This window comes from Cetorhinus maximus, chromosome 14 (genome assembly GCF_964194155.1).
Source record: "Cetorhinus maximus chromosome 14, sCetMax3.hap1.1, whole genome shotgun sequence".
NCBI classification, from domain to species: domain Eukaryota; kingdom Metazoa; phylum Chordata; class Chondrichthyes; order Lamniformes; family Cetorhinidae; genus Cetorhinus; species Cetorhinus maximus.
Window position 1 is genome coordinate 99,685,409 of NC_135892.1, and position 15,367 is coordinate 99,700,775.

The 15,367-nt window shown below is 45.5% G+C and overlaps 1 protein-coding gene across 5 annotated transcripts in view; it reads left to right on the top strand.

The window, feature by feature from the left end:
* Positions 1–15,367, top strand: part of ltbp1 (latent transforming growth factor beta binding protein 1) — a 383,951-nt gene that overhangs the window by 90,542 nt on the left and 278,042 nt on the right. For 4 of the 5 annotated variants that reach the window (XM_078557330.1, XM_078557333.1, XM_078557331.1 and 1 more), the window contains exon 5: positions 13,521–13,688. In XM_078557330.1, coding sequence (XP_078413456.1) covers positions 13,521–13,688 — 168 coding nt within the window. Of the gene's footprint in view, positions 1–13,450; positions 13,689–15,367 lie in introns of those variants that run through there. The other variant, XM_078557335.1, reaches the window with a different exon arrangement.

The following is a 15,367-nucleotide window of genomic DNA, read 5'->3' on the forward strand; positions in this document are numbered from 1 at the left end:
GACTCAAAGTAGCAGAAGCCCTAGAGGAGTAATGAATGTGTAGGGGGGAACTTAAAAAGGAAATTAGGAGAGCAAAAAGGGGGCATGAAAAAACATTGGCAGGTAAAATAAAGGAAAATCCAAAGTTATTTTACAGGTACACTAAGAGTAAGAGGACAACTATGGAAAGAATAGGGCCCATTAAGGACCATAGTGGTAATTTGTGTGTGGAGCCAGAAGACATAGGTAGGATTCTAAATGAACACTTTGTGTCGGTGTTCACAAGTGAGAGGGACAACGTGGGTATGGAAATCAGGCAGAAGGACTGTGATATAATTAAAGAAATTAACATAGAAAGGGAGGAGGTTCTAAGTGGCAGGCTTAAAAGTAGATAAATCTCCAGGCCCGGATGAAATGTATCCCAGGCTGTTGAATGAGGCAATGGAGGAGATAACAGGGGCGCTGGCAATAATTTTCAATACCTCTCTGGCCACAGGAGAGGTGCCAGAGGATTGAGGACAGCCAATGTAGTGCCGTGATTCAAGAAGGGAGGAAGGGAAAAACCAGGGAACTACAGGCCAGTCAGTCTAACCTCAATGGTGGGGAAACTACTGGAAGCAATTCTGAAGGACAGAATTAATCTACACTTGGAGAGGCAGGGATTAATCAAGGACAGTCAGCATGGTTTTGTTAAGGGGAGGTCATGTCTGACCAACTTGATTGAATTTTTTGAAGGGGTGACCAGGTGTGTAGATGAGGTAGATGTAGGTGCATTTGACGTAGTCTACTTGGACTTCAGCAAGGCTTTTGATAAGGTCCTGCATAGGAGACTGATTACAAGGGTAAGAGCCCATGGATCCAAGGCAATTTGACAAATTGGATCCAGAATTGGCTGAGTGGCAGGAAGCAGAGGGTGATGGTCGAGGGATGATTTTGTGACTGGATGCCTGTATCCACTGATGCTCCACAGGGATCGGTGTTGGGTCCTTTGCTGCTTGTGGTATATATAAACAATTTAGACTTGAATGTAGGAGGGTTGATCAGTATGTTCGCAGATGACACGAAAATTGGTGGGGTGGTAAATAGTGAGGAGGATAGCCTTGGATTACAGGAGGATATAGATGGGCTGGTCAGATGGTCTGATCAGTGGCAAATGGAATTTAATCCAGATAAGCGTGAGGTGATGCACTTGGGCAGGACAAACAAGGCACAGGAATACACGATGAATGGTAGGACCCTGGGAAGTACCGAAGATCAGAGGGACCTTGATGTACATGTCCACCAGCCCCTTAAGGTAGCGGGGCAGGTAGATAAGGTGGTTAAGAAGGCATATGGGATACTTGCCTTTGTTAGCCGAGGCATAGAATATAAGAGCAGGGAGGTTATGCTAGAACTGTATAAAACGCTAGTTAGGCCACAGCTAGAGTATTGCGTGCAGTTCTGGAATCCGCATTATAGGAAGGATGTGATTGCACTAGAGACAGTGCAGAGGAGATTTACCAGGATGTTGCCTGAGCTGGAGAGTTTTAGTTATGAGGAGAGATTGGATAGACTGGGGTTATTTTCCCTGGAGCACAGGTGATTGATGGGGGACATGATTGAGTTATATAAAATTATGAGGGGCATAGATAGGGTAGACAGGAAAGAACTTTTCTCCTTGGTGGAGGGATCAATAACCAGGACGCATAGATTTAAGGTAAGGGGCATGAGGTTTAGAGGGGATGTGAGGAAGAATTTTTTCACCCAGAGGGTGGTGGGAATCTGGAAGCCACTGGCTGAAAGGGTGGGGTGGTAGGGGCAGAAACCCTCATAACATTTAAGAAGTATTTGGATGTGCCATGGCATACAAAGGCTATGGACCTAGTGCTGGAAAATGGGATTAGAATAGTTAGGTACTTGTTTAACCGGCGCAGACTCGATGGGCTGAAGGGCCTTTTTCTTGCTGTAGACCTCTCTGACTCTTTGACTACCAATTCTAATAATAAAATTATATTTGAGATTTGATTGAAAATAATTTGCAGGTGAATTAAATGCTTGGTAAATTTGTCATGACAGTGGATCACAGCCTGAATTGCTTACGGACATGTTGAACTTGATGAGGAAGACGTGTTTTTTTTCAGAAAGGACATACAAGCAAAGGTGGCTGAGACTGTAGAATGACTGCTTTTTGGAAAATTCCTATGTGCATTATACTTGACCAACTAGTCCAGAGAGACCTGGAAAGTCACACCTAAAAAGGTGTCAAGGCCCACTTCAGACAGAGACACTTGAAGTGCAGAAGACTGAACCGTAATGTCCTGTGGTTGCGAGACAATGGAGACTGATTGTCATCTCAGTGCAAACCATCTCCTGTCGAGTTACTCTCAGAATGTGGAATTGGTCTGAGTTGAAAGGAAGCAGATTCTGGGCGAAAGACATGGTTTATTTTCCCTTCCATTAATACGCAAAAAAAGTGGTTAAAAAGCCAGTAGCAAACCTGATCTATATGTTCTAGTGTTCTGGTTCTGGTGTGCGAGCATGTACTGTGAAGGTCACAGCAGACGAACAGCAACTAGGCACCCCTGCAGGTTGCAGGTAAAAGTCTCCGTCTCTCCTCTCTCTCGGTGCTGGAGGCAAGTCACAAGTCAGCAAAGTCACAGTCAAAAAGGAAACAGGACAACTCCTTCAGCTAATCTGTAGAACTAAGTGTCTCTAAACCAACTGCTCAACTCCCAAAGTCAGCTCTACTGGAATCAACCAACTTAACGGCCGCAATGTTTCACCACCTCACGGACAAGCCAAAGACTGATTAGTATATCTTTTTAACTTCTATTTTCGGACTCAACTTCTCATTTCTAATCTGCGTGTATGTGTGTTGCATTTTATTATTTTTAGTAATTAATGAACTTACTCTTTCTATGACTTGAGAAAGCCTGATTAAATTAGCTCCTTCTAAAACATAAATGCATTTAGACTGGGAACTGGTATCCACGAGGGAAGGGATCCTTTTTAAATTAACCTTGTTGTGACCAACCGAGGGGGTTGAATAAAGAAGGGGAGCCAGCTCATTCCGCCTCACTCTTCACCCCTGCCTCAGCTCATCTGCTTTGGGGTCCTGTTCGGGAAGTTAACAATTTGGGGTATCTCGTCTGGGATCATAACAAATTGGGGGATCTCGCCTCGGGACCGGTCGAAACAAACTCTATGGCCAATATGTATTTGTCATGCATGCAAATTAAACTTTTAATTCCTTTGTACTTCTGTTTTGAACTGAAGGAAGATCCTTAATTGAACCCTCCTGTTAATTTTGCCACCGAAATATCCAGCAATGACAATGTCATTGATAATCGCTGACAGTTTTCAGTCAGGGGCTATTCAGATTAACTTTTAATTGTCATTGGCTCTATTTTCATTTCCCTTTCGCCCTTCTCCTTCCTTCAAAGTGGTGTCCACGTGCTGAGCTAGGTTTCCACCGGTTGTGCCGAATCTCTGCTACCTCGGCCTCACGATTACTCCGCGTGTGATTCAAGATTATGAGATGTTGGATGGAGAGGTGGGAGTGGGTAGCATCCGAAGGTTGTGGTTTTGTGTCACCACAGTAATCCAGGCTGACGCTCTGGCAAGGGAGTGCAACGCTCTGGGAGGTATCATCTTCTGGATGAGATGTTAAACCGAGGCCCTGTCCACTGTCTGTCGGATGGATGTAAAAGATCCCATGGCACTATTTTGAAGAAGGGCATGGGTTGGGTGGGGGCGGGGGGGGTTCTCTCACCAATATTTTTCCCTTGGCGAACCTCACTACGAAACACATTATCTGGTCATCATCACTGCTGCTTGTGGGATCTTGCTGTGCGCAAGTTAGCTGCCGTGTTTCCCACATGACAGCAGTGACTATACTTCAAAAGTACTTCATTGGCGGCTGTGAAATGCTTTGGGATGCCCTGAGATTGCAAAACGAGCGCTCCTCTCTTTTTTTATATTATGAAAGATAATGATAGATAGTCGGAGGAGATGTGAGCCTGTAATTTAATCCTGAGGTTTAGTTGATGTTGATAACTCACTCAGATTTTGCTCTTGTGGTTCATGATGTAACCTGAGGCCTGACAGTAAATTGCAGCCTTATTTACTGAATCCCAATCATCCATTTAATGTTCTTTTCAACATCACAAGACAGAATATTCTTTAATGAGCGTCACTACAAATCTACTGCTGATGAAAGCAGATCTTAAAAATGGAACATAAGAGCTCACACTCAAAATGTAACATTATATATTTGTTTTTAAAAAGTGACAGTTGGCAAGGTGTACAGTATTGAGCTGTGACCTTAATCATAGGTTCAGCTATTATAAAATGCTTGGTCTTCAATTTAGTGGTTTATGACTTCATTTGATTGCCATCATTCGACTAAAGGTTTACTATTCACTTCCAGCCACCCAAAATATTTGTATTTAACTCTTAACTTCACATTGGGTTTCAGGTAGATATTGGGATTGGGGAGCTTCAACAATGACTGCATGCACATGGAGTCTCAGGGATTTCTTCGAGACAGTGCTTGTCTTGACATCATAAATGCTACTTGCATTTTAGGTGCAGTTTTGGTCTCCTTACCTCAGGAAGGATGTACTAGTCATAGAGGGAGTGCTTCGAAGGGTTATCAGGCTGAATTGTCCTGTGAAGAAAGGTTAAGGACACTGGGTCTGTATTCTCTAGAGTTTAGAAGAGTGAGGGGTTAACTCATTGAAGTGTACAAAATTCTTACAGGGCTTGAGAGGATAGACGAGGGAAAGATGTTTCCCCTGGTTGGGTGGTCTAGAATCAGGGGACACCACCTCAGAATAAGAGGCAGGCCACTCAGGACTGAGGTGAGGAGGAATTTCTTCAGTCAGAGGGTGGTGAATCTTTGGAATTCTCTACCCCAGAGGGCTGTGGAGGCTCAGTCATTGAGCATGTTCAAAGCAGAGGCTGATAGATTTCTAGATACCAATGACATTAAGGGATACGAGGATAGTGCCTCAAAGATCTGCAGCATGGAGGCACCAGCCTTCTGCTGCCTTCTTGGAGCTTCAGGGCTTCCCCTAAGCCTTCTTCAATTACCAGACTCGGACAGCACCAATGACGGCTCATCTCTCAGGGTTTCAACCTCCTCCCGAGATTCCGTTCCCCTGGATTCCCGAATATGCACCAAGCGCAAACTCACAAGCACAACTTCAGGGCTTCAGCCGCGCCAAGCAATGGAACACTACTGTTCCAAAGGGCGACCTTTGCCCCAGTGGCCCACAGCACAGAGTCACCAACCTTCGGCTGCCTTCTTGGATCTTCTGGGTTTCTTCCAAGACCTCTTTGTTTAAAGTCTGCTACCCACAGCCCTTTTCCTGATTAGAGCTAGCTCCTCTTTTTTTTAACCTTAATGGGGACCTGTCTCTGTACCCTGCCTGGAACTTCCTTTTGGGTCCTCTTCCTGTCCCCTCTCCCTGTCCACTGCTTGGGACCCTAGTCTTCCGTTGTGCTCCGCTCCCAATCACCTGACCCGAGTTGTCGCGCGGTTATTTCTTCCAGGCGCGCTGGGCCCAAAGAACTCCCCAAAAAATTGCAGACCTGTGCATGTGTAGCCCACTCCCGGTCTGCGCATGCACCAAAGCTCCGAGGTCCGTCGGGAGTTGAAGATCCTGACCTCTGCTCTCAACGAGGTAAATGTAGTTCTCATTAGAGTCCTAAATGGCTGACCCCTCATCCTGAGACTATGACCCCTGGTTCTAGACCCTCCGGCCAATGGGAACAGCCCCTCAGCATCTACCTTGTCAAACCCTCTTTGGGTTAATGTTTCAATGAGATCACCTCATATTCTTCTAAGTGTTGTCCATCTTCACCCCTGCCTCAGCTCATCTGCTGAAATTCTCATCCATCCCTTTGTTATCTCTGGACTTGATTATTCATTCCTGTGCTATCGTGGCTGGCTTTCCATTTTTCACCTTCCATAAATGATCCCATCCAAAATTCTGATACCGTATCCTAACTTGCACAAAGTCTTGTTATCCAAGTCCTCACTGGCCTACATTGGACTCCTGGCACAACAGTGGCTCCCAGTCCAGCAACGCATCCATTTTAAAATTCCCATCCTTGTGCAGGAATTCTGAACTTCTGAGTAGCCACGATTTTAATTGCTCCATTATTGGTGACCGTGCTTTCAGCTGCCTAGGCACTAACCTCTGAAATTCCCTCCCTAAACCTCTCCGCCTCGTCTCTTCTCCTTTAAAATACTCCCGAGAACCTATCTCTTTGACCAAGCTTTTCTTCACCTGTCCTAATATCTCCTTATGCGGCTTGGTGTCAAATTTCGTCTGACAACACCTCAAGCTCTTTCTCGGGAGTGCTCTGCTACATAACTTGCCTTCCTATGAAGCCTTTTATGTGTTCAAATCTTCACCCGTGATATAAAGAGAACGCACCCTGGGCTGGGATTTTCCTGGCCCTGCTGTGCTGGGACCTGCCGCAGGGATATGTGGCAGGTCGGCCAAAAGCCCACTGACTCTCAGCGGGACTGGAAGATCCCGGCCCGGGGCTTGTACAGTTTATTCCGCTTCTGCGTGAGATCTTCACCAATTACCTCTGCACCTTGACGTCAGTCTCCTTGTTTGTGGAACAAACTGGAGCTTTCAGTGTCTGCTCTGCATTCCCCATTCATTAGTTTGGAATGTACGGTGCACCAAGCTCCCTTTATGGTGTTTTGTTACGAAATGCCCTTGGCCCGCCCTGTTTAATGCTTGCTTGCTGCAAACGAGTGCCTTGGGGGGGGGGGGGGCGGGGTGGGGGTGTGGGGGAATAAATGGCAGACACTCAAAAGCACTTGTCAGGAAATGAGGAAAGGTTTATTGAAAGCTGTGGAAGTACCGGTGAGCCTACAAGAAACGCTTACTGTGAATGTGCATTGCAACTAGAGAAGGGCAGCTGATTCTCTCATGTCTGATGAGGTTATGGACAGCACTCTCCATGTTTCATTCTGATTTTTGTCTGCTCCAATTTTTTTTAAATGCTGAAAACTCAGGGTCGTTTGAAAGTGGGGATTATTCTCGAACATCTACGACCCATTGACAGCTTTCCCTGAGTTACTGTGATGCTTATAGAGCTTAAGGGCGTAATGACCTTTGAAGAGGGATGCTTGTTTCAAGGAAGCGGGCAGTTGAGTTGTGTTGAGTATCCTCTCTTTGGTTTATGGGGCCAGTGGGTACTAGAGTGCTCCTTCTGGGCCCTCACAAGTAAATCTTAGTCCTTCCCTGCTGCAGACCCACCCACTCTGCCCTCTTTCCAAATGTGAGACTCCCACTGGATGGTACCTGAGGCCAATCCTGCCATTTACTGGATGCTGATGGGCAGCCTTCGATTGACCCCTCCCTCTCCTCCCACTGACGTCCTGCTTGGAATGGACTGGGTTTAAATTGAAGCCCAAGAGATATAGGCCCAGATCTTCTGGTCTCTTGATGGTTGGGCCCCGGCGGTACAATGGAAGATGTGCTGGGGGTCCCCTCAGAAGTCCCAATGCAAGGACCCCATGGGAATTGCCTGGGAAGTTTCAACTTCCAATGTGCAACTCCCCCTCCTCTGAGTAAGAGCCTGGGACTTTGGAGGGTTCTAACTCACTTACCTGGATAGTTATCCAGGAAACCTTAGACAGGAAGAAACCATATCTAACTTCTGGGTAACTGTACAACTGAACCCACCCAAACAACTCCCCACTGATCCCCCCCCGCCCCCCCACAACTCTCCCATGACTCTCCGCCACCCCTGACCCTCTGACTTTCCCCCTGACCCTCCGGCTCCCCCTGACCTTCCAACCCTCTGACTTACGCTACCCTCCCTCATCCAATCTCATCACCTACCACTCTTATCCAGCTGGCACCCTTTCTACCTTGCCATCTATTACCCTGCCAACCTAACCAGCTGACACCATACCCACACTACCACCCTACCTACCCTGTCACTTACCACCCTACCCATCCTACCACTCTGCCACCCATCACCCTCCACCTACCACCTACCACCCCTCCGCTCTACCCACCCTGCCTCCCTGCTCACCCTGGCACCCTACCCAGCTGCCTTTTTACTACACTACCCACTTACCTCACTCAGGCTCGTTCACTAACACTAACAATGTCCTAAAGCTTTTCAGTGCGTTAGTGAATGAAGGCTTACCAAAATATGGCGGCTAGTGCTGTAAAACGGGGGTGTCACTTGGCTTCCCCCGACGGTCCTGCCCAATGAAGAAGGACTCCAAGAACAGACATGCTCCGCATTTCAGAAGAGGCCCAGTTCGGAAGCCAGGGCCAGAAATGTGGAGCTCTGGCGCTGTGTAAAAAAAAAATAGGAGAGGAGTGGCAATCCGACAGTGACTGCCACTCCTCGGAAGGTTTGGCCCACAATGCCTGGAGCAGCAAGCGGGTTTCCAACTCACCTTAATACCCACCCACCCAAATCCCACCTGGAGCGGGTTTGAATGCATGGCCTCTGACTCAGGCAAAAGTGTGAGTCCATTGTGCCAGTTTCCATGGCGACGGGGATGATAAGTATGGTGACTAGACGCCCCGGTTTTGCCGGGACAGTCCTGCTTTTACATTAAATGTCCTGATGTCCTGACAATTGCCTAAAAATAGTTCAAATGTCCCAGTTTTCATCTTTTCCCTTTTTGTCAAATATAACCTGGGCCCTGGGAGGAGAAAATCTGTGTGAAATTTCATCCTTCTTCCTGTAAACACCCATCACATCACTTTGCATATTGCATGCAGCAGACTAGGATCCCTCCCCCTTGACGTCTCCAAGGGAGTTGTCACTACCTGTTGGACACCGATGGCTCCATTGCTGATGACACCTTTTAAACAATCTACGGAATAGGGTTGCCAGCTCCGGCTGGACATATTCCTGGAGATGTCATTACATGACCTCCCACCTTCAACTGCTTTCTCCCCCCCACCCCAGACTCTTCCATTGGTCACCCAATGTGTCAGTCATCACGCCTTCCCATGTGTCCCAGGTTTTACTGGTCACCTTAATTATAAGTGAGCAAACTTTTGCTGCTCTTCGTTGCTGGAGCTTTTTCATTGTGTTGTAAGTGAGAGAAAAATCAGATGTTCAGTGAAGCCATATGGTGTATGTTTGTTAAAATTAATCCTACCGATTTTTAAAATATTCTTATGCACCAGTGACCTTCAACAGAGAGAAATAAATCAAAAACCTGCCTTTCTAGAGCGCCTTTCATGACTTCAGGAGATCACAAAGTGCTTTACAGCCACTGATGTACATTATGAAGTGCAGAGACTGTTGTAATGTAAGAAATAAGACAGCCAATTTGCACACAGCAAACTCTCAAAACAGCAATGTGATAATGACCAGATAATCTACCTCAGTGATGGTGATTTAGGTTCTATTGCATGCTTGTATTTCAGTCTAGTAAAGTTACTTGCCTCTCGCCACACAAAACTGGGCAATGATGGGCACGTTAAAAAATGGTGCTCATGTACAATGCACTGATTGAATTAAACTTGCACGTCCGGCCCTGAATTGCCTTAGCAGCGACAGCAACTTCAATTCATCTAACATCACAGAAACTATCAAAAGTCACTTTTAATGCTCCCCCTAATTTTTCATTGCTTTGTGCAGACTGCACATTGCTCAGCGAGATCCCTTTAGGGTTAATACGTGACTGTGCATGTATGCATCTCAAGGGAACGTTGGTTGTTTGATCCCTGTGCGGCACTTTTCTGATTGCTGCATGGCTGTGCCTCCCTGCAGCTTAGGGGTGAACGTTGGCCTCTTCACAGAGGCACAATCAGAAAAAAGAAATGCCGAGATTCCGGTTGAGGGTGCGGATTGGGGAGCCTCGGAGGAGGTGGGAATGGGCAGAAGCTGATAAATGGACTCCTCTCAATTTTAGGGACAGACGGAACCTCCGAGACTGTTGTTAAAGGTGATGGTAGAGGAGATGGAAGAGCGGGGTTTAAGGAGACGGTTGATAGCAGGAAGAAAAAAGCCAGCGGTTACCTCTGACCCTGGAGTAGTAGGACTTACCACTGAAACTTAACGTTTGTAACTTAATAAAGGCATTAAAAATTATGAGATTTGCAAGCAAAATGATTACACGAAATTATTACTGGTACATTAGAATTTCTTTTGTCGGCAGAATTTATTTCTGGCAATCTGTACCTGTGTTATCTCATGCAGTCATACTGCAAGCTAGTTCAGGTGCTGATATTTAAAAAACTGATCAAGACCTGGTGGTGCTGGGTAATAATGCTCTTGCAGCCTCACTGTGCTTTGCACGTAGTATCAGATATTATTTTGTAGTGAGAGTCCCTGCACTCCACAGTGTTCACGCTTTATAGAGGACAGGCACCGAGCTCAAAATGTTCATGAAAGACAGGAGCTCAGACATTAGGGTAAGCTATAGGGGTAACTTTTTGACTTATCATACCTGTCAGTTACCCTCACTCCCATATTGGAAAAATGAGTACACAGTGGGCCACTTTCTGGTCATCAGTTTGAACTGACAGAAAACCCCAGGCAGAATACATCCAAATTTTCCATTTAGGACCCAGGAGGTCCTAAAGAACCCAGTGTAAATATTCCAGCTTTTCAGGCCATTGCAACAGTTTTATAAAATGATATGTGTCACGTGCACTAACTGCATGCGGTTGTTACTGCAGTGCCACAGTATGATACGTGTTCTGCCGGTCAGCTTAACTCTACACAGCATACATGTCTTTTAGACACAGCTGCTTATATGCAGTGAATTTGCTGGTGCATCTTTTCTTTCAAGTACATAGACCTTGACAGAAAGAAAGAGCTTGCATTTATATAGCATAACTCGCATCCCCAGGAGCCCCAAAGTGCTTCATAGTCAAAGACTATGGCCATTTTTGAGGTGTAGTCATTGTTATATAGGGCTTTGCTGCAGCAGTAAATATGCACGTAGCAAGGCCCCACCAACAGCAACAAGATAAATGACTAGATAATCTGTTTTAGTGACGTTGCTTGAGGGGACACCAGGGGAGCTCCCCTTACTCTTCTCTGAATGGTCCCATGGGATGTTTAACATCAACCTGAGAAGGCTTTGGTTTACATGTTACAACTGAAAGGCAACATTTCCAACAGTGCAGCACCTTCCCCGGTACTGCACCAAATTGTCAGCCTAGGTTGTGTGCTCGAGCCTCTGGAGTGGGTCATGAACCTGCATTCATCTGAGTCATGGGATTGTGCTGGCGCTAAGCCAATAGTACATCAGTTCAAGGTATTAACTCAAGGCACTAATCTCCAATCTGCTCAAGCAGCACGATGTAAATTGTACTTATCTACATGGCTGAAAATTTACCATGTTTCATTAGAGTTTCACTAGCTCACCTTTCAACTTTTCCCTCCTATGTTCTACATGGAAAATTTGAATGTATTCTGCATGTGGTTGTCTGTCTGTTTGAGGTGTATAAAATTATGAGGGGCATAGATAGGGTAGACAGGAAGGAACTTTTCCCCTTGGTGGAGGGATCAATAACCAGGGGGCATAGATTTAAGGTAAGGAGCAGGAGGTTTAGAGGGGATGTGAGGAAAAAGTTTTTCACCCAGAGGGTGGTAGGAATCTGGAACTCACTGCCTGAAAGGATGGTAGAGGCAGAAACCCTCATAACATTTAAGAAATATTTGGATGTGCACTTGCGATACCATGGCATACAAGGCTGTGGGCCTAGTACTGGAAAATGGGATTAGAATAGTTAGGTACTTGTTTGACTGGTGCAGACTCGATGGGCCGAAGGGCTTTTTTCTGTGCTGTCGACCTCTATGACTCTATGTTTAAGCTGATGATCAGAAAGAGGCCCACTGTGAACTCAAATTTCCAATATGGGAGTGAGAGTATCTTCTGGGCATGATAAGTCACAAAATTACCCCTATAGCTTACCCTAATGTCTGAGCTCTTGCCTTAAGCATTTCGAGCATGGTACTTGTCCTCTATTAAGTGTGAACACTGGGGACTGTTACTATGTGCAAAGCACAGTGAGGCTGCAAGATTACTTTTGAAGAGCATTATTATCCAGCAGCTTGCTTGTCGATATAACTCACAAGGTGCGCAGATAAGAAGGACTGTGCCACACTGACAGCGCTGTGCTTGGTCTACTTCTGTTTAGGTGTAATTGCACCCTCCTTCCAGTGATGGCGGTGTAGCGCCTCAGTTTCATGCCTCCCAGCTCTCCAGCCTGCATCAGGGAGACCCCTGTGCTGCAACGAACTCTACTTCGCTGCTTGCCAAAATTTCCTAAGTTTTGTGACTGAGCTATAAGTAATAAGAGCCACACTCCAGTTCTACCAAGCCACAATTTGCTAGTAATATATTAAAGGTCACATGTCCTCTAATACTTGTTCCACCTGTAACGGTATGCCCTCCAATTTGCCATGACCCATTACACACAACATTCGCTAACACACGCACATGCTTCTAGGGCCCTTGTGGATTGGTCAGTGGTCCTTTGATCTGAACTGGTTTCCAATGGATCCAGAGGGAAGGAGGCAGAGAACTATATAGAAAGGCATCAAAGTGACATGCAGAGATAGCTTTCAGTGTTGCTGCCCACCCCAACAACACCCAAAGTCAAGTATAATCCCCTAGAGAGAAAAAAGCTTTATCCCGTTTGGCTAAAAGAATTCTGAACACAAGTGCCACATATGAATTTGGCAATGTTGCACGTAAAAATGCAACAAAAAAGGGAGCTGAAATACTTTGCGTATGAAGCATAGGTTGATTCATACATTGTTTTAAGACTAGTGCGAGATTTGCCCTTTCTTGGATATATTGTTCTTTGTCCGTCTCAGAGTTATTTATAACTCTGAATTTAAAGCTTAATGATGAATCAACTTGAGCAATTCGCTCTTATTTTACTCCTGGATTGCAAGCAATTGATGGCCTCAGTCTGAATGTACATCTTGAGGAGCTGTAGGGAGAGGATTTGCCAAGAAGCTGTGAAACGGCCCAAGCAGCTGCGTCATGGAGTTTGATAGCTTTGGGCTGGAGTGCCAGATATTTGAAACAGATGTTTTCAGACATGCGGCATGCCTAAAACATTTCCAGGGGTTAGCTGCAAATGACTTAATATCGACAAAAGCAAAGCTGCAGAAATATGCGGGTGAAAACAAATGTTGATTCACCCTTAGGTGCACAGCGGGGCTTTTCATGCTGCCTCTGCCTGTCAGGTTTCTGCGCTGAAGCTGTCGTGTCCTTTGTCTGAGTTAAAATAAAGTGCAGCTCTATAATTACTAATCCTCTTTTGCTGCTCTGACTTCGAAAGTTGGTTTGGAGTGCATCCCGGAGTTCTGTTTGCCGTGCTTTCTTCTCCCGGTTCAGAGACGTGTCTGGATAGTGGATAGGCAGCAGTCGTCATTATCCCTTCAGCAACCCACACCCCCCCACCCCCCCCCTTTCCCCACCACCCCCTCCCCTCCACCCCCAGCTTCACTTGTCTGTTTTCAGGCGAAACTGATGGATATCAAGTTGATCTCTCTGTTTTTCTCCTTCATTGTGCCTCCGCTCGCAGTCGGAAACCACACGGGCCGCATCAAGGTGGTCTTCACGCCCACTATCTGTAAAGTGACCTGCACCAAGGGAAAGTGCCACAACAGCTGCCAACAGGGGAACACCACGACCCTTATAAGTGAAAATGGACATGCTGCTGACACCCTGACAGCGCAGAACTTCCGTGTGGGTGAGTAGCACAAATTGGTGTCTATTGAACATCAGTAAACAAGTGACAACATGAGGGAGTGTTCAGCCTTTGCTTTGGTTGGAGTTGTGGTCTTAAAATTAGGGATTGTGGTAAATGCGGTGACCAGCTGAATGTGACATTGGTTGTGGACTAACAGACATAGCAGTGTTTTTGATGTTAATTGCAGCTCAGATTTAACTTTTCACACTTAAAGCTAGTTAAAAAGTAGATTGATGGTGTTGCAAACCTGCGTTTGTTTTTCTCTGATCTCTCTTTTTAAAAAAATGGAATCAGGCTTTCCTTTTTTTAAAGGGTTTGGTATTTCCTTCTTTGCTGCCTTTAAATTACTGCCTCTCTGCTGTTTGGTTCCTCTGTGAAGCTCCTTGTTATTTTTTTTTGCTGCAAGTTGAATGTTTGAATGAAACATTAATTCTGAATTCCTGATGCAGCTGTTTAGTGAATTTTAATTGTCCCTGAGCCTCCCTCATCCCAAGTAATTGCAGCTGAAGCCACTTGACATGAAGATTCCAGTTGTCAGCAAAATGTTTCTCACTCGTGAAAACACGGAGACTGTACAAAGACTGAATCAGCTACTGGACAAGTGCAGCCTTCAAACATTTTGAACTAGAGTTTGTGCAAAGACTGAATCGATCACTGAGCAAGTGTCCCCTTCCAGCAAAGGTGTCCATTAATAACGTTAATCTTGATGGACACTTGCTACATTATGATCATGATCTAGTTTGCTTGTTTTCTGTACTTTGTGCAACTATTTTAACCAATTATTGGTGAAAAGGAGGGAATCACAAGGCATTAATGGGGTTTAGATTAACACCCTGGCTATTGAGAGAATAGCTTATAGACTTTGTCTGACCTCCATGTCATTTATAGGTAGAGGTCTGAAGTTTAAAGGGCAGTGCAATAGTACAGGTAAATACCATTGCTATTAATTACTTCAGTTCATTCCCTACCTCTGACTTTTTATTTAAAGTTTTAACTTGTGTTGTGGGTTCTATGGCAGTGTCTTTGGAGCACCCATGTTGGACACCCTGGTTGATCTGGTCTCATGGACACTCATGTCAAGGTTTTTGCAGGTTTTTTAGTACAGGAGCATGGTACTTGATGTCAACCTGAGGGGATTCCTGCATCTCCCGTGCACTGTATTTCTAAATGAGACCAGAAATAGGCCCCTGTTGTCTGGGGTGAAGATGCAGAAGGGAAGGATTTTCTTGGCACCCCACCTTGTCTGCCCTGTTCCCCGAAGTGGTTGTTTACAGAGTTCCACAAAGAAGCCTTGTCCTAAAATCATAGAATGATGCAGCACGGAATGAGGCCATTCGGCCCATCGAGTCTGTGCCAGAAAGAGCTACCCAATTATTCCCACTTCCCTCTCCTTTCCTTACAGCCCTGCTAATTCCCCACTCCCCTCAATTATTTACCCAATTTTCTTTTGAAAATTACTATTGAATCTGTTTCCACCACCCTTTCAGGCGCTGCATAAAAAAAAATCTTCAATACACCCTGGTTTTTTAGTGAATTACCATAAATCTGTATCCTCTGGAAACAGCTTCTTCTTATTTACTCAACCAAAACAATTCATGATTTTGAATACCCAAATAAATCTCTTAACCTTCCCTGCTCTAAGAAGTACAACCACAGCTTGTCCATGTGACTGAAGACCC